This window comes from Loxodonta africana, chromosome 2 (assembly GCF_030014295.1).
Source record: "Loxodonta africana isolate mLoxAfr1 chromosome 2, mLoxAfr1.hap2, whole genome shotgun sequence".
Classification (NCBI taxonomy): Eukaryota; Metazoa; Chordata; class Mammalia; order Proboscidea; family Elephantidae; genus Loxodonta; species Loxodonta africana.
Genome location: NC_087343.1, coordinates 148557041 through 148576100, shown reverse-complemented (window position 1 = coordinate 148576100; position 19060 = coordinate 148557041). Strand labels below are relative to the sequence as shown.

The 19060-nt window shown below is 45.5% G+C and overlaps 1 protein-coding gene across 1 annotated transcript in view; it reads left to right on the top strand.

Annotated features, from left to right (window-relative positions):
• The window catches only part of TRPC7 (transient receptor potential cation channel subfamily C member 7), a 184614-nt gene extending 166469 nt beyond the window's left edge, over nucleotides 1-18145 (top strand). The window contains exons 8-12 of the mRNA XM_064279703.1: nucleotides 571-766; nucleotides 7167-7388; nucleotides 8094-8174; nucleotides 15082-15157; nucleotides 17976-18145. Of these exons, the coding sequence (XP_064135773.1) occupies nucleotides 571-766; nucleotides 7167-7388; nucleotides 8094-8174; nucleotides 15082-15157; nucleotides 17976-18145 (745 nt within the window). The remainder of the gene's footprint in view (nucleotides 1-570; nucleotides 767-7166; nucleotides 7389-8093; nucleotides 8175-15081; nucleotides 15158-17975) is intronic.
• The last annotated feature ends 915 nt before the right edge of the window (nucleotides 18146-19060 follow it).

The window sequence follows — 19060 nt, the reverse complement described above, 5'->3', positions numbered from 1 at the left end:
AAGGCACTTGAGTTTCTGCGCTTCAGTTTTTCCATCTGTTAATGGAGGATGGTTATGAGGCCCAGTGAGCTACTCTGTGTCAAGTGCCCAGCAAGTGCCAGGCACCGGTGATACAAGCTCGGTCATTGGGCACCAGTTTTATTGCCACCCACTTCCCCAGGTAACTACCAAAGTTCCCCTTCACATGGGGGTGTGTAGTCTGAGAAGAGACCCCTAAGAGACCATGGAAGGAACGTGTGTTTTCTGAGGCTAATCACATACAAGAACAAACATTTGCCCTAGTGTTTAATTTGAAGTGTTTAATTAATTAAAGCAAAATAAAAATGGTTCCGCAGCCAGGAGTCCCAGGAAATAGATTGACTGAGAAACCAAGAGCCTGCAATTCACAATCTTCTTTCAAAGTATTCTTAGAAATCTGAATATATCATTATTTCACAACATAGGTGCCATCAACCATCCCAGCCCAGCCCCACTCCGGGGTAACCACCCAAGCCTGGGTAATGGCAGCTTTCATTTCCGAAGTGTTAGCCTGAAGTACGTTGCATGAAAGTACTATCTGTTTTCCTGTAGGGTTGAAGAAAGTTTTAAAACCTTATTTTGGTCCATATTTGGCTTGTCTGAAGTGATCTCGGTGGTGCTGAAATACGACCACAAATTCATCGAGAACATCGGCTACGTTCTCTATGGCGTTTATAACGTCACCATGGTGGTAGTGCTGCTCAATATGCTAATAGCCATGATCAACAACTCGTATCAGGAAATTGAGGTAAGACCAGTTAATTGAAAAGCCACTCTCTCTCGTTTCATTTACGCCGCTGTTTTCAGCACTGAGGGTAATGACATTAGAAGCCTATGTATTATTACTAAATGCGAAGCCAGAACAACAGGCATTCTTCCTGGGCTGTTTCAAGAAATGTTTCAAGAAATGTCTCCAGTCAATCTGCCACATGGCAGAGTGGACCCCATCACATAAAATGGCCCAAGATCATAGATATGTCTTAGTCATCTAGTGCTGCCGGAACAAAAAATTCCACAAGCAGGTGGCTTTAAAGGACAGAAATTTATTTTCTCACAGTTCTGGAGGCTAAAAGTCCAGAGCAGGGTCTCAGCCATGTGGATTCCTTGTGTGGGCCACTCTTCCAGTTTCTGGTGGCTGCCACAGTCTTGGTGTTCTTTTGCTGCTACTAGATGCATCTGCATTACATGGCATCTCTCCCGTGTTTATGTGTGTGCTTGTATGTGCACATGTGTGTGTGTGTGTCTGTATCTATTCTGTGACTTTTATAAGACACCACTCAGAAGTGATTAGGTGTAGGACCCACCCTACTCAGATATGGCCTCATTAACATAATAAAAGAAATGCCTATTTCCAAACATGGTCATTTCACAGGTACAGTGATTAGGACTTCCACATTTCTTTTTGGAGGACACAATTCAATCCATAACATATATATATAGATATGTACATGACAACTAGGGTCATAAATCTTTCTTCTTTCATATATGTCCCCTCAGGGTATCATGCAGGTGGCCCACAGCAAATCAGAATGACTGTCATTCAGCCCACTTCCTTTTCTGCTTTTCACCTGTTATTTACTAAGTACCTACTTTACTGTACGCCAAGCCTGTTCTAGGCACTGGCTATACAGAGATGACTAAGACACAGTCTCTGCTCTGGAGGAATTCATAGTCCAGTGAAAAAAACAGATAGATCCATCCACAAATTACCATGCCCTGGGGTCAGTGCGACCAGAGAAGCCCTACCAGATGCAGGAGGTACAAACCAGAGGGAGTAGTTGACTCTGGGAGGAGAAAGGAGAGAGGTGGCTTCCAGACATGATGCTTGAAGGTCGTTTAAAGATGAATACAATTTTGCTAGACAGATAATGTTGAAGGAGTGTATCAAAATCTGATACACACAAACCGCAAGCTATTGATTACTGCCTTCTTTCAAATAGCAAGAAATTAAAAAGAAACTAAATGAGTATTAATAATAAATGGACTATGATGCATCTGAACAATGGGATACTATGCAGCTGTTCGAAAAAAAAGATGAGGATGTTCTCTATATAGTGATGTGAAAAGACCTCCAGTTACAGTGTTAAGTGAAGAAAAACCAAGTTGTAGAACAATGCATATACTTGCTGCCATCCAGTCCACTCCAACTGATAGCAACTCAGTGGGGCAGGGTAGAACTGCCCCATAGGGTTTCCAAAGCTATAATCTTTATGGAAGCAGATTGCCACATCTTTCCTCCACAGAGCAGCTAGTGGTTCAAACTGCTGACCTGTCAGTTAGCAGCCAAGTGCTTGAAGAAAGTTTTAAAACCTTATTTTGGTCCACATTTGGCTTGTCTGAAGTGATCTCGGTGGTGGTGAAACACGACCACAAATACATCGAGAACATCAGCTACACGCCACCAGGGCTCCTCAGAACAATGTATCTAGTGCTCTTTATTTTGTGTGAAAGAGGAGGGAAAAGGAATATATATTCATTTTGACTGTATAAGCATTTTGAAAAACACACTGAAAGGGTAAACAGGAAGCACACAACAGTGGTACCCATTGAGAGGTGGGGGTGGAGAGGCAGGGTGGGAGGGAGGGATGCCTTTCTCTGTATACCTGCTTATGCTTTACAGATCATGTAAATGTTTTACTATAATAAAGTTAAATAAATTAATTAAAAATTAAAACAAAACAAAATACACGAACCCTTAGACTCAGCATCCCCAATTCTAGGAATAGAGCCTTGCCTAAATCTGATTTTACAGAGCTGTTCATTAAAGGGGAAAAAATTGAAGTAAATTGAGATATAGTCACACATTGGTGGTGTAGTGGTTAAGTGCTACGGCTGCTAACCAAGAGGTCGGCAGTTTGAATCCGCCAGGCTCTCCTTGGAAACTCTATCGGGCAGTTCTACTCTATCCTGTAGGGTCACTATGAGTCAGAATCAACTTGACGGCAGTAGGTTTGGTTTTTTTTTTTTTTTTTTGGATAGTCACACATTAGAATACTGCACAGCTGTTAAGAACAGTGAGAAAGACCATTTTTGCGCTGACATGGAAAAAGGCCCAAGATAGTGTTAAGTGAAAACTTGCAAGTTGTAGAAAAATGCATACAGATGAATTTCATTTCCGTGAGAACACAAATACAGAAAGAGATGGTAGAGAAAGGGAACTGGAAGATGCTACCAAAGTCTCGACCTGAGCATCCTCTGGGGAAGGGAGTGAAAGGAGGGAGGAGGTTGGAAGGGGACTTTCACATTTGCTTGGTACACTGCTATACTTAAGTATTTTATAAGAAAGAGTTCTTTGAGTATTTCTCACATAGAAAAAAATAGACACACACACACAAAAAAAAAAAAGTTTCCAGGCAGTAGAAATAGCGTGTGCCAAGGCGAGGAGGTGTAAAGCAATGTGGTATGTTCAGCACTGAAAGAGCGTAGATTTGCCAGAAAGAGGCAAGAGGTGAGAGGAAGAGGTGAGCAGGGGCCGTGAAGTCTTCGCCACTGTCCCTTGTCCCCAGAAAAATGCAGCACTGCATTAGTGAACAAACAATATTTTTTTAAGGCATTTTACATATTTAGCCACCTATGTGAATAATGATAGAAGCCCTGGTGGTGCAGTGGGTAAGAGCTCAGGCTACTAACAAAAAGGTCAGCAGTTCGAATCCACCAGCTGCTCTTGCGAACCCTATGGGGCAGTTTTACTCTGTCCTATAGGGTCGCTGTGAGTTGAAATTGACACGAAGGCAAAGAGTTGTTTTGTTATATGGATAATGAGCTGTTGTTAACTACTCCTGCCTGTACTTTTGGCCTTAGTTTCCCCATGTGTAGAATAAAACCAGATGGTGCCTGGACATTCTGTGGGTCTTTGTGGTGCAAACAGTTAACATGCTTGGCTGCTAACTGAAAGGTTGGAGGTTTGAGTTCACCCAGAGGAACCTTGGAAGAAAGGCCTGGCAATCTACTTCTGACAAACCAGCCATTGAAAACCCTATGGAGCACGGTTCTCTACTGGCACGCATGGGGTCGCCATGAGTCAGAGACTACTCGACAGCAACTGGTTCGGTTTTGGTTCTGTGACAGTCAGCCCAGGTGTTCTGCCACATCCTAATAAACTGATCATGCTCTGGTCCAAATAAATGTGGCATAGAAGCCTCGTGATTGGCTCTGAGAGGGGCCCTCTGGGGCAGGAGTGACAAGCCCATAGATTGTGCTGTCAAGTTATCCACCATGAGGTGAGGCCACAAGATGGAGAGAGCACATGGCCACCCCTCCTCTGGTGGGCTGTGGACCACCTCTCCTCTCTGGGCTCTGGACTTCTCCTCCAGTGGGGAGAGTTTGCCTCCCCCACCCCTCTCACTGGTGATACATGTGCAGGGGCCATGAGAAATGCCACTGAAAAGTGATCACACTTAATTTTGATGAAGTGGAGATTTGTGACCTCTTCTATGAGAACACTTATTTATGCAGTTAAAAGATCTTGAGCATCTACTGTCCAAATCCACAAACCCACCTGCACCTGCATCTGCACTCCCCGCCCCCCACCTCCATCCTCCTGCAGGGCAAGAGAGCACTTCCCCGTGGGGCAGCCCCACCCACATGCCCTAGCTTCCTTCTCTCTTGCCTCCTCAGGAGCTGCCACTGCACGCTATCACTGTTCTGCCTGCATCTTCATCCTCTCTATCCACCTAATCCTTCCTGTCAACATTCAAATAAGTCTCTTGATCTTTGGAAAAAAAAAAAAATAGTAACGACAAAAAAATCTTCCCTGGACCTCACTTTCCAGCTCTTTACTGCCAATTTTCTTAAAAACTTGTTTACGCTTTTCATCATCTCTTCACTAATTAACTCCTACTCATTCTCTACCCCACCCCCACCCCACTTGACCTGGTTGAGAACTACTCATGCCTTGCTTGGATGTCAGCTCAAACACCAGCCACTGGGCAGCCTTCCCTGACCCCCAGACCAAGTCAGGAGCCTCCACCCAGGGCCCTCTCATATCACTTAGCACAGCTCTCCGTAAAAGACAGACTGGTGATTGTGTCATACACTCATGCCATTGGATGGACTGTGAGCCCCACGACAGCATGGACTATCTATGTGGCATTGACCACTGGCTCCCCATTGCCTCCCTAGCACAATGCCAGGCACATAGTAGGTGCCCAATAGATGTTTGCTAAACAAATACAAGTTGAACACCACACACCGTGCTATGCTACGGAGATAAAAATAATGTTTATTAAGGGTTTGCCCAGTGTCCAAAACATCAAAGAGATTCTCATGCATTAACTCCTTTAATTATCACAACAAGCTGTGAGGTAGGTATTATTACCCTCATTTTAGAGATGAGGAAACTAAGGCCCAGAGTAGCTAAATCACCCGCCATAGTTACACAGCTAGTAAAGGAGCCAAGCTAGGATTTGAACACAGACAGACTTCAGAGCCTGTGGTCCTGCCATTATAACACACCCTTCCTCTCAGGTAGGGTGTCCCTGTTACACCTCTCTGGTGTATAGCAGAGACCCCGGAGTATCCCCTGCCCTCACAAAGATTCCAGTCTAAAAGACCAGTATAGGATGTCTCCAGTGGGATAGGCCAAGTGCTGATGGGGTCTCAACAAAAGTAAATAAACAAAATGGTCAAACTGGCTGTTTCTGATCGTATAATCTCCTGGTACACCCCAGCAGCCTCACATGGGCCCTTGCCGGGCTCATAGCCCCATGGTGTGTAGCCATTGCCTGTGGGGAGAGAAACCCACTGTTTATTGAGCACATGCTCGATGTCAGTGGCTGTGTGAGGAAGGAAGTGTTAGCTCCATTGTACAGATGAGCAAACCCAAGACCCTTGCCCAAGATCACACAGATAGAAGGGGTTTTGAACCCAAGTCTGACTGATTTCAAACCCCATGTCTTTTTCCTGGCCTCACACTACCCTGGTGTTAATGCCAGAATGTTGAGTGGGCCCCGTAAGAGGTGGCAAGGAACCTATCTATAGAAAAGCCACACCTGCTACCTCTCAGGTAGCGCACTGAGCATTCTGGCATTGACACAAAGTCACAAGTAACAGGTCTGGGGTTTAAATCGACCACCTCCAGGGAAGAGAACCCAGCTGGGTTACCTCCTGCAAACTACAGTCAGGTTTTGTTCCCATTGAATACATGTGCTAGATCTCTTAACATCCTCTCTGGAAGTGCTCTGATCAATAAAAAATGCATTTTCTAACACTGTGCTGTCCAATATGGTAGCCACTAGCCACGTATAGATATTGAGGGCTTGAAAGGTGGCTAGTACAAATTGATATGTTCTGTAAATGTAAAATGTTGTTGTTAGTTGGTGTCAACTCAATTCCAACTCATGGCAACCCCATGTGTGCAGAGTAGAACTGCTCCATAGGGTTTTCAAGGCTGTGACCTTTGAGAAGCAGATTGCCAGGCCTGTCTCCCGAGGTACTTCTGGGTGGGTTCTAACCACTAACCTTTCAGTTAGTAGTCCAGTGCAGAACACTTCACCACCCAGGGGCTCCTTTAAATGCATGCTGAATTTTGAAGATTTAGTATTAAAAAAAAAAGTGTAAGCTATCCCAGAAATAATTTTTATAATGATTACATATTGAAATGATGACATTCTGGATATATTGGATTAAACAAATATATCATTGAGATTAATTTCACCTGTGCCATTTTACATTTTATAATGAGACTACTACTGTGGCCCACATTCTACTGCTACTGGACTGCACTGCTCTAAAAGATCAGCACCTCAATGCTGTGGTGGTTGGTGAGTCAGGCAGCAGAGCTGTAGAAAGTTAATGGGTAACAGGATGAAGAGACGGTGAGAAATGCTCTTTGATAAGTGGCAAGTGGTGAATGTTGGTGAAAATACCCACCCTCCTGGGTGGAGATAAGGGAGGGGTAGCATGAACTGGCTGAGACTGCCAGCAATGAAACCCCAGCAGTTAGGTGGAGGGGAGTCTGGTGGTTGTAGCGGGACCAAACTCCCCATCTTGTGTTTTGGCGGGGAGAACGTCACTCACAATGCACCGGTCAGAGTCCCGTTTAGAAACCCACTCTCAGGATTTGTAGGCTGTGTCTCCGCTCCTCAGATTTAGCTCAGTTGTTAAATCACCGCCTTTGATGATGTGTCATCATTTCCCTTGTCCCACAGGAGGACGCGGACGTGGAGTGGAAATTTGCCCGAGCCAAGCTCTGGCTATCTTACTTTGACGAAGGAAGAACTCTACCTGCTCCTTTTAATCTAGTGCCAAGTCCTAAATCATTTTATTATCTCATAATGAGAATCAAGATGTGCCTCATAAAACTTTGCAAATCTAAGGCCAAAAGCTGTGAAAATGACCTTGAAATGGGCATGCTGAATTCCAAATTCAGGGTAGGTGGCTTATCGGTTTGTGGGGCTAGAGAGGGCAGCAGGAGCGGGGGGGGGGTGCGGTGTGCCCTGGAGTCACCTGAAGGCCCCTGACACAAGGGGAGCCAGGGGCTGGAAGGACTGTGGCTCCTCAGAATCTTCTGGGCACATTGGCAAAGGGCGAACACCAGTATAAGTGTTCCACTCCTTGCAGTTCCAATTCCCCTTCTCCCTGCAGTTCCTTGGAGAGACACATTGCTGGGGACTTAGCAAACCGTCTGGCTGAGCCGGGACCCCAGGGACCCCAGCCACGGGAACTCCGTAGTGGGCTTTGAAGTGGAGTAGCTTTTCTCAGAAAGTATCCCAGAGTATGGCCTCTTAGATAAAGGTTCCCTGCCCACTGTCTCTCCCTCCTGGAGACTCTCAATGTTTATTAGCATATTAACACTTCTGAGAAGTTGTGCAGGAAAGACGTTCCTATAATTTTGTACAATCCCATGTTTCCCAAACAAATCTGACCAAACAGTAGACTGTGACTTCTGTTAACATCCTACGGAACTGACATCTCCGGGAACAGTGTTCTAGGAAGCCAAGCAGCAATGGGTGTATCGGCTTCCTGGGTGTCATTTTAGAGACAGCCCCCTACGCGCATGCTAGTCAAGTCCTACCATATAGGGATGCAGGTGTGTACGCATTTATGTTTATTTTGGGTTTTTGTTTTTGTTCCAGAAGACTCGTTACCAGTCTGGCATGAGGAATTCTGAAAACCTGACAGCAAATGACACTTTCAGCAAGCCCGCCAGATACCAGGTAGCCACCCCTTCCCAGGCATGAGCACAAGTAGATCCCATTAGGACGTGGGTTTGGTTCCAGGCTGTGTCATTCCCCCGGAACAAAGCTTCATTCCTTCCTTCCTTCAACAAATGTTTACTGAGTGCCTACTATATGCCAGGCATTCTGCTACTCACTGGGGATGCAGACATGGTCCCTATCCTAGTGACACCTCCAGTCTAATGAGGGAGATTGACAATAAACAAATAAACACAGAGATAAATAGGTAGCTACAAATTGATAAAAGTGCCAAGAAGGAAACAATGGGGTGCAGAAATAGAGAAAAATAGGAATTCCTGCTTATATATGGTTATCAAAGATCGCATCTTTAAGAGGAGTGCCAGTTAGCTGAGGCCTCATACATGAGAAGCGGGGCTGAGGGGAGGGGCCTTCCAGGCAGGGCAAGAACATCAGCAAAGGCCCAAGGGGGAAGCTTGGCAGGTCCAGGGCAGCTGGTGCCCAGTGAGCAGAGGAGAGTGGAGGGAGCTGAGGTCACAGAGGGAGGCGGAGGGGTCGCACCAAGTTCAGGATGTGAATTTTATCCTACGTTCTCCAAGAAGGCAGGGTTTTAAGAAGACCACTCTGGCTGCTGTAATGAGAACAGTGGGGGCAAGAGTGGAAGTAGGGAGGCCAGTGAGGAAGATGTGACAATCGTCCAGGTGCAAGGGATGGTGGCTTGGATCTGGGTATGAGTAGGGCAGTCGAGAAAAGCAGACAGATTCAATGTATGTACTGGAGGCATAGCCAAATGGGACCTGCTGATGGGATAGACTCCCACGTTTCTGCCCTAAGCCACCAGGTAGACATTGGTGTCTTCAGCGAGCACCTGATTTAGACTGCCATCCTGCAAAGTCTTTCATTTTACAAAGTAAAAAAGACCTTTTATGCTTGAAGTGCTTGCATGGTTTTTGGAAGTTAGTGCCAAATCTCTGTATCAGATTAAATCAGCCCACAAGCCAGTGACAAATGGTAATGATTATAAAAGCGCAGGTCCTTCCCGTCCTACCTTGCACCTCTTGGTGATGAGCAGTTTTATCCATGCTGATCATTTCTTATCAGATGTCAATTTGAAGCTGTCCTGAGAGTTCCTTTGGGCCCAGGTGCCACCTTCCCAAAGCGAGCAATTACAGACTTAGCACCTCCAGACACAGGTCTCTAATTGAATTCCTGTCTGTATTTCAGAAGCCAGCTGTGCAGTTAGGAGGATTTAATTGTACAATTAAGAAATGGCTCATGGCTCAAAGCATATATAGTTTTATCAGATGACACAGGCTGAAAACGCAATGGGAAAAGCTTGCACTTAATCGTGCACAAAATTGTGACTGACCGGTTTGACCTGCTTTGAGTTATGTCACAGGCCAAATCCTTTGGTCAGTGGAAGGATTTTTATTTCTCAGCTTCTCAGAGAGAAGGACAGATTATCTATGTCACTGAGAAGATAGAACCTCCTAACTGGTTAGGGCAAAATCTCTCCTGGGCTCTGAGCAGAATTCGATACTGAGATAAAGGAAGACTGATGATGTGTGAACGTCCCGCCCATACCCAGAATGAATCCTCCGTGAACGAGACTATTTTCAGAGCAGTCTCAGACTGAGCCCGTTTCTGTCTTCCATCATCACGGGCTGAGTCCTTGCTGCCTTAAATCTCCCCCAAGAATTTCCTGCTGTGATTAGAGATTGGTTGGTTTGCAGCTTCAGGCTCCTGATGACCTTGGAAGGCTTTGCTCACCTTGTATTTTGTGAATCCACTGAGAAAAGCCTGGGGCTACTTATTCAAATAGTTGTCAGAGAAAAGAAGAAAGAAAAATTGGGCCAGTAGACATCAGAGGTAAAGGGTTGAGAGGACAGCATATGAGAGCAGGGGAGCTCCTGATATTTGCATACTGGTCTTTACTCAGCCTGCTAGGTTAAGCGTGAACACCTTAGGCCATCGTCTGCTCGTGATAGGACATCTGGGACTAGGCTAAATGTTAGGACATCTGGGACTAGGCTAAATGTTAGCCCAGGTGTAGTCTCACTTTACTCCTGGGAGAGACAGCATCTTTAACCCCATTTAACAGATGAGGGAATTGAGGCTCATTTGCCCAAAGGTCACACAGCTGGTTGAGCCCTGTCTGACCAAAAGGGCACCCCTCTTTCCACAACATCATGGTGCTCGGGCATTTGTCCATTATTCATCTTCCTAGCTTTGCATCGGAGCCTTCCTCGGAACCTGCCTGCCTACTTTTACAGTCACTAGGAAGGATCTATCTGAGCCCTTCAAGCCTGAGGTGAGGAGCAGGAGGAGGCACTTTGTTATCACCTGGCAGCAACAGGCAAAGTGGAAGTATGGATTTGGGCAGGGGTTTGACAATGGCTCATCTGTTTCTTAGGCTCACTGGCGGCCTTCTTAGTTGCATTTCTTTTCTTCCAAAACAGTTCAGTGGACATAAGATGCCCAGTCCACTCCCTCTTTCTTACTTCCAGGTCATACCAAGAACTGGCATCTTCCTGAGTACATATGCTGACAGCCTCTCACACTGTTGTGGTTCTGAGGAATTCCGTAGCCTTCTCAATAAGACAAAAGCACCGTCGTTCATACACATGTAGTGTTTAAGCTTCTTTTTTCCTTTCTTGTCTCTTCATTAGATCTGCTTGAGTGTTCAAACTTAGTGTTTTAGGTGTTTATTTTAGCTTGTCAACCCTTCAACTTTATTTGGCTCTTTGTTGTAAAGGAAAACAGTTCCCTTAGACTTCAGAGGCTCTCTGTGCTTCTCTTTTCTTAGATTCAAGGGTGTCTGAACTGTTATTTTTCACAAAATTAAGTTCCTCGCATCTGCATTTTTTTTTTCCCAATCTGGGCTCTGTGGATATGAGACTAAACAATTGGACAAAACCATGATATTGGTGAGAGGGCCAAAGTGTGCCTCCTTTCAAAGGTACCTGTGACCTGTTCCACAATCCAGTGTGTCAAATTGTTTGGGTGTGTGCAGACCCCTTATACTTACCCTCAGAGAGGTACGTTTCATTCATGGGCAAAGCAAACAAGCCATATCCCAAATAAACTGTAGAATCCAGACGTAGTTCATCATTCAAGTAAGCCCCAATCTTGATACAGCCCTTTCCCCAAAACCCAGTAGGGAGTTCTCTTTTTCGCCTCTAGATGGCCTCTACTATCCCAGTAAACCCAGTGCCCTTGGCACTGGGTTTGGTTTTGTTTGTTTTCTTTAGTTCTAAGAAAACAAACAAAACCAAACCCAGTGCCCTCGAGCCGATTCCGACCCATATGACCCTATAGGACAGAGTAGAACTGCCCCATATAGTTTCCAAGGAGCGCCTGACGGATTCGAACTGCCAACCCTTTGGTTAGCAGCCATAGCACTTAACCACTATGCCACCGGGGTTTCCAAAGCAAAAAGAATAGACACTTTGTCAGTGCTTATTTCTTCTATTCCATTTTTTTATAAACCCCAGTTTAACAAATGACTTGTCCTAGGATCCATTTTGTCCACTGTCTTCCAAACGTTCCTCAATTTCTGTTTTCCTAGGTGGCAACATAACTTCCCTCTGGATTCTACTTCGTTGGCTATCTTCAACGTACAGTATGTTTTCTCTTTCTTGTTTGTGTCCTTAGCTGCCCTGCCTGCACCTAGAGAGTTCCTCTGCCATAGAAGGACTTGGGAAATACTTTCTATTTTCCCCTCCACCAGCAGCAGCCAGAGGCCATCTGGCCCCTTAGAATCTGGGCAGGGGGAATTGCATGCCTTCCTCCCCGGACCACTCCTATCCACTGTGCATCTCATTCCCACTCACTCAAGTATTAGTTCTTTTGCCTGAACAGTATCCCTAAACGTGTTCATCTTTAAAAAAAACTTTAGCACTTGCTAAATGCACAGAGGCAGGTGGGGAGCACTGCCACCAACAGAGACATATTAACCTGGGGAAAGTTTATTAGTCTATGGGAGATAGCAATGAGATATTTCAAATACTTTCCATCACATAGTGAAAGAGGGGAGGCTTTTAATATCCATCTTGTCTGGAATCAAATTTCATCTGTGGCATCCAGGTTAAATAGAGCTTTGGGGCATTTTCCAGCCATTTAAGACTTCCTGGAGGCAAGACTGGTACCTTGCTCTTGTAGATCCCAAGTTGTGTAACATGCACATACCAAAGAGAGAAGGAGCTGGGTCCCTAGCAGGAGAATGATATCTCAAAGCAACTGACAAGCAGTCACACTGGTCTCCCGTAGGGTATTTGTCACTCTTGGGAGCGAACTGGGGGTGGAAAGGAAGCTCAGCCAATTCTGCTTTGATATTCAGTATCTAGAATCCTAGTACATGTTGAGAGATTTAAAAACAAACCTTTGCTTTTCTACCCTTTAAGCAGCAGGTCTGCAGTTCAATTCAAGTATGCCAGTGTTCAAGAGTAGGTCATGAGCATTCATGCCAATGACGTACCAATGACCCTCTTCTCTGAGGGATAACAGTTGGATGATACCACGCATCCTCTGAAATCTAGCTGAAGCTTTCTCCTGCCCTAGACTTTCATGCTTTTTAATAGGACAAATTGGTACCCAGAGGCATCCCAGGCCCCCTTTGACCAATGGGAGCCAGTTCCTGCATCTCATTGCTTAAAACAGCTTGTGCTTCACCTATTACTGAAGCTTGGATGAAGCCCCAGCTTTGGTTTCAGTTTTGGTTATTACCAGATCTGCCACTTCCCAGCTATACCTTGGAGAAGTCAGCTAGCTCTAGGCCTCAGTGTCCTCATCTGTAAATGGAGATGATAACGTCCATTTCACCAGGTTTCTGGGAGGATTCAAGGAGGTCAATTTTGTCAAAGAGGCTTACACAACTTCTGGCCTGTAGGAAGCGTTCAATATATTTGTTTCTTCACCTCTTTTTTTAACCTTTCTCCCTTCATCTCAGAGAGCTACTCTGTATTTAAGACGGCTTGTGAGCAGGATTTCACCTACACATATACTGTGGAATAATCTAAAATAATCAGTTTAATTGTATTGCACTAAGACACTTCTGCTGTGCCAGGAGACTTTGATTGCTGTTATAACTATGAAAGGATTCTACCCATAGAAAAGGAACACATCACTCTGGTCTCTGGCTTAGAAATTTATATCCTAAATATAAAAGCCCTCCAATGGATGGATCCAGAAACTGAAGAACCCTTCATTCTTGAAGTTTGCCTTGAAAAGACAACAAAACTTTAACTAGACCCCTTAACTTGTGTTAGCCTGAAAGTTTGTAGAGGGAGAATCCTTCTAAATTTCTTATTCAGTAAGGATGGCAGATACTTAGGTAACTGTTTTGTTTTTGTTTTGTTTTTTCTGTGAGAACTAGTTAGTACAAAGGTTTTTTTGTTTGTTTTATTTTGTTTTTCCTATCCAAAGTGAAAACAGCATTACTGAGTCCCATGGAAAGGTATATATTCTTGCAAGTTAGGTGACCTATTTTATTGAGTAGAAGAATGACAGTGAGAAATCTAGCACGGTTAGTTTAGCCACCACTATGATAAAATCTGGGCCTCTCTGAGAAGTAGCCGCATGAAGGCAACTTGGTAATCAGCTGTTCAGCCTGAAATTAGATCATACAAACCATAGAGCCAAGTGGGCCTTGAGCCTGAGGGGTGAGGATGAGGCAGCCCCGGCCTGAATGAGCTGACTCAGAGGCTCGGGGCAGAGAGCTTTGCTGGGTTTAACTGAAATCTTAGAATCACAGAGATGGGACGCCATCTTGGTAAGGCACAGAGAGAACCACCAGTTGGTGACAGTAATGAGTACATCCTCCAGCTTTTGCGTTCCAGCAGCTCAGTTCCCTTTTACTTATTGAAAGCTTCCTGAGCTCATGTAGTCAGAGAGAAGTTAGCAACCTGCTTAATGTCACACAGCAAAGCCGGGGACAGAATTCAGGCCTCTACAGGCTTCTTCAGTCTAGGAAAGGCTGCATCTGTCCCATCTGTCCTCAGGTATGAGCAGGTTAGAGGGACACAGGCAGGGATGACCAAGGAGCAGGGAAATCCCTCCCTCTTTACCATGCTGCTCATCTCTTGCAAGACTCAGAAGTCTCAGCTACCAGAATATTTATAAACCCTGTGATTTTTCAGGAACCCTGGGACAACTACTGGCAAAACCCAAAGTTCACCTCCTGCAGTCTTCCTTACACTTGGCTCTATTCTTGGAGTCTCCTATGTGTTTATTCATGCCTTGTTTTCGTGAAGGGATGCAGTATCTGCATAATAAATGCAACATGAAGGCCAACTCCTTCTCCTACAGTGTGACTGACAGGACAGGGTCAGGCGTGTGGGACTTCATGGGAAGTAGTGTCTCAGGCAAAGCCTCCAGAGGCTGGCTATATCTGCTTCTGCTTCTGGTAGGAATTTTCCAAGCCTGGCCCTGATCTTTGTACTAAGTAAACCTCCTTTCATGAACAGCATACCTCTCACTGTCTTCCCCAAGGCATGCAGTTCCACATGGGCTGGCCTGCTAAGACTTCACCAGTATTCCTTCTCAATTGTATCAGTTCTTGAAATAGAAGAAAGGGTTTCAGAGCTGAGGTCCAGAGAAGAGGACATGACTGGCCACAATCACAAAGGAGGTCAGGATAGAGCCAGGCCTAGGACCCTTGAGCAGAGCCTGTGGATCTGATTCTTTCTCCTTGGCTTGGTTTTCTGTCATTGGGAAGTATTCTGTTCTTGGTCAGGTGGCTGCTTAATCCTGAGAGAAATAAGTTAAACAGAGAGACTGGTCCAGGTTCCACTAGCAGAGGACCCCTGAAAAGACATGAAAGGATCCCCATGCTGACCAAACCCTCTGTAGGTGGGAGTGTCATGAAGATACCCTGCAAGCTGCCTCTGTGCTGGACCAGGTTCTTTGATCCCTTGTGTTTATATTTCAGAAAATCATGAAACGGCTCATAAAAAGATATGTCCTGAAGGCCCAGGTGGATAGAGAAAATGATGAAGTCAATGAAGGTAAGTGACTGTATTAGTTTCCTGTTGCTGCCATAGTAAAGTTCCACAAACATGGTAGCTTGACACAACACAAATCTGTTCTCTTAGAGTTCCGTAGGTCAGAAGTCCTAAATGGGTCGTTGTTGTCGTTATGTGCCTTCAAGTCGATTCTGACTCATACTGACCCTATATGACAGAGTAGAACTGCCCCATAGGGTTTCCTAGGTTGTAATCTTTACGGAAGCAGATTGCTGAGCTAAACTGAAGGTGTTGGCTGGGTGGCATCCCTTGTGGTGGCTGTGGAGGAAAATGTTTCCAGACTCACTAGTGTGGTTGGCAGAATTCGGTTCCATTCACCTGTAGGACCAAAGTCCTGTTTCCTTGCTGGTTGTCAGCTGGAGCCGCCCTTAGCTCCTGGAAGCCTCCCCGGTCCTTGAATGTGGCCCTCTACATCCCAGAACCAGCAGTGGGGCATCGAATCAATCTCACCTGCCATCTCTCTCACCTCTTCTTCTGTCACCGCATCTCTCTGACCCGCTCTTCTGGCCTCCCTCTTCCACTTTCAGGAGCTCATCTGATTAGATCGAGTCTACCCAGATAATCCAGAGCCATCTCCCTATTTTAAAATCATCTGATTTACAACCTTACTTCCATTTTCCGTGTAATGTTAACATGCTCACAGAAAGAACACAAAGGACTCAAAAATGGACGTCTTTAGCAGAGCGGGGTGGGGGCATTGTTCTGCGTGCCACAGTGATGCCCACTTCGAGTCGGCCTCATGCCCCTCGAGCTCAGGATGCCCAGAGCTCCCTGCTTGCCTCCCATCCTGTGGGTGCACAGGGAGTGGGTAGAACACGCATCCGTTTTACATTCTGCCACCAGCCCAGTTTCTTTCCAGCTGGCCCCGCGCTGCCTCAGCACCAGATTCTCAGAATCACAATCACATGCTAAAAATGAAGATTCCCCAGGCCCTGCCTGGACCCAGTGAAGTGGCATCTCAGGGCGGGCCTGGGAATCTTCATTTTGGCAGCAGCTCCAAGTGATTCTGAGGCCCACTGAAGTTTGTGAACAATATTATTTTCATCGTTTGGGTGATTTTCCCAGTCTGTTTTCAGCAGCTATTCTTAAGTGAAAAGCAGATTATCTCATGCCTGATAACTCATCTTCCTGAGCTACCTAGGATCAATACATGCTATCTAGAAACAGCTTCAAGCACAAATGAAGGCACCAAGTCTCTGCCTCACTTGGGCCACAGGGGCTACCAAAAGAGCTTGTCACTCTGGGACATCCAACCTGCAGCCTCACATCAGCAATGACCAAACTGACCACAGTGACATTGTGGAGGGGCCAAGCACCCCACCCCCCACTTTTGAATCTCAAACGTAAAACTGCTAGGTGCCTTGCCAGCCAGCTTCAATCAGTGTGTAACTGATTGAAATGAATGTGATTGATTATAGAGTGTGGAGCTATCCAGGTTTCATGCCTCTAGAATTATACTATGAATCTGGGACTTAGTGAAGCACCTGATTAAAAAAAAAAATCATAAGGGCTGATGCATTTTTCAAAGCTGAGCCCACCATACCGCTAAGATGTTTGCATTATATGTATGTAAATTATTCTTTAAAAATCAGTATGAATAACGTGTCCGCAGGCAGTGGAGTCTCACGTGGGTCACATGCAGTATCTATAACATCAGCAAGAGCCTTTCAGCTCCTCTTGGTGGTTTTCTAACCATGTGATTCACTATAGAAGCAAAAAGCCAAAGTCCCCACTCGGGGGTCCCTTGTCACCAAAAGAGGAGGCGGCAGACATTCTGGCAGCTTGTATTACTGAAGCAGTGTTGCTGGTGTGGTCTAAATGAATCCTGCTTCTGCTGCTGCTCGCTCCTTGTGAGACTGGCCAGCTCTGTGGCTATGTCAACTATGCTGAGCCATTCTCTTCTCACACCCAGGAGTTTCTCCTCTCTGTGAATAACAGCAGAATAAAAGGTGAGCGTCATGAAAATAAATTTTCCAATTAACAGATCTGCCTTCCCTGGCTTTAAGACCAAAAGTCTAATAATCATTATATGCACAAGGTGCTAGACACAGTTCGTGACCCTGATCTTGACTCCTCCATCTACCTAAAACCCTGAATAAAGAGGTTTTCCAGGAATGGGGAGACAGGTTGTAAGTGGGGGGGGAACCATATGTATATAAATGTATATACACACACATATATATGTACATATACCATAGACTGCCAAAAGAATGAATGTCTTGGAAGAAGTACAACCAGAATGCTCCTTAGAAGCAAAGATGGAGAGACTACATCTCACATACTTTGGACATGTTATCAGGAGGGATCAGTCCATGGAGAAGGACATCATGCTTGGTAAAGTAGAGGGTCAGAGAATAAGAGGAAGACCCTCAGCCAAATCGATTGACACAGTGGCTGCAACGATGGGCTCAAGCATGGCAACAATTGTGAGGATGGTGCAGGACCAGGCAGTGTTTTGTTCTGTTGTGCATAGGGTCACTATGAGTCAGAACCAACTCGACAGCACCTAACAACAACAGCACACACATGTGTTTATATATATATATATATATATATACACACACACACACACATACATATACTTATACATATACATATACTTATACATATACATGTCCTCCAGTGGTAGAAAGGTGAATACTACTTAGAACAAAATAGAGCACCCACTCCCTTACCTCCACCCCTGGTGGGCTAGCCCAGCAACCCAACGTTCTGCTGGAAAGACAAATGCCCCAAATGCACACAGGTTGAGCCCTTTCCACCTGCCCATACTCACCAAAAAACCCCTCTGTCCTTTCAGGTGAATTGAAAGAAATCAAGCAAGACATCTCCAGCCTACGCTATGAGCTTCTTGAAGAGAAATCTCAAGCTACTGGTGAGCTGGCAGACCTGATCCAACAGCTCAGTGAGAAGTTTGGAAAGAACTTAAACAAAGACAACCTGAGGGTGAACAAGGGCAAAGACATTTAGCAGCCCACATTGGCATCTGTGACTTCTACCAGCATTCCAAGGCCAGGTCGGATGCCTGGCCACCAGCTCTGGTGGGGAAGGGTCCCAGGCCCACTCCTCTAGGACCCTAAGGGGATTCACTGGCTCATGGTCGAGCAGCATTGTGACATCTCCAGCCCAGTGGCCTGCCTGGACCCAGAAGTGCTGTGAATCTGGGTTGTTTGGTAAGAGAAGCTACCACAGTAGGAGGGGAGGAAGTGCCCTTTGACAAGTATGAGACCTTCAGTCAGCCACAGTTGAAATATTTCTGTGGCGAAGGCCATCCTGGATGCACACACGTGCCCCCCATTGCACATGGGCAGCAGCTGTCTGTGTCCTGGAAAGACAAACCACCTCATCCACCAGCCCCTTTCTCTCTCCCTCCCTCCCCGCCACCTGTGCACACACAGATTCGGATTCAGACCATCCAAACAGAACCGAGAGGTGACCTGTGATCTATTCTTAAGTGCCAGATGAGAACACAGATAGCCTAATAGCAACATAGTTCTATTTGTTTATTAAAACAAACAAACAAGGTTTCAAAATCTTAAATCAAAAATTATACTGGAGGTAGAACTGTTTAGAGAACAACAAAATCCAAATGATGTATTTTTACCTTTATTAAGATTATCTTGTATCTACTATTTTTACCTAAAATGGAAAGAAATAAAATTACCTCATAATAGCTTGGAGAGCCTCTGTGGATATGCTGTCCTGAGGCTATCCCTGTGTCCTGGGTAGGGGCAGCGGGGGAGCTGGGAACCACAAAATGGGAGAGGGGGGGCAGGGGGCTCTGGGAGGAGAATGGGGCTGGTGTGAGGGGGGAAAGTACACCTACCTTGAGTCACACAGCCAGGAACCCTAAGAAGTTATTGGCTCCAACCTTACCTCCAAGGC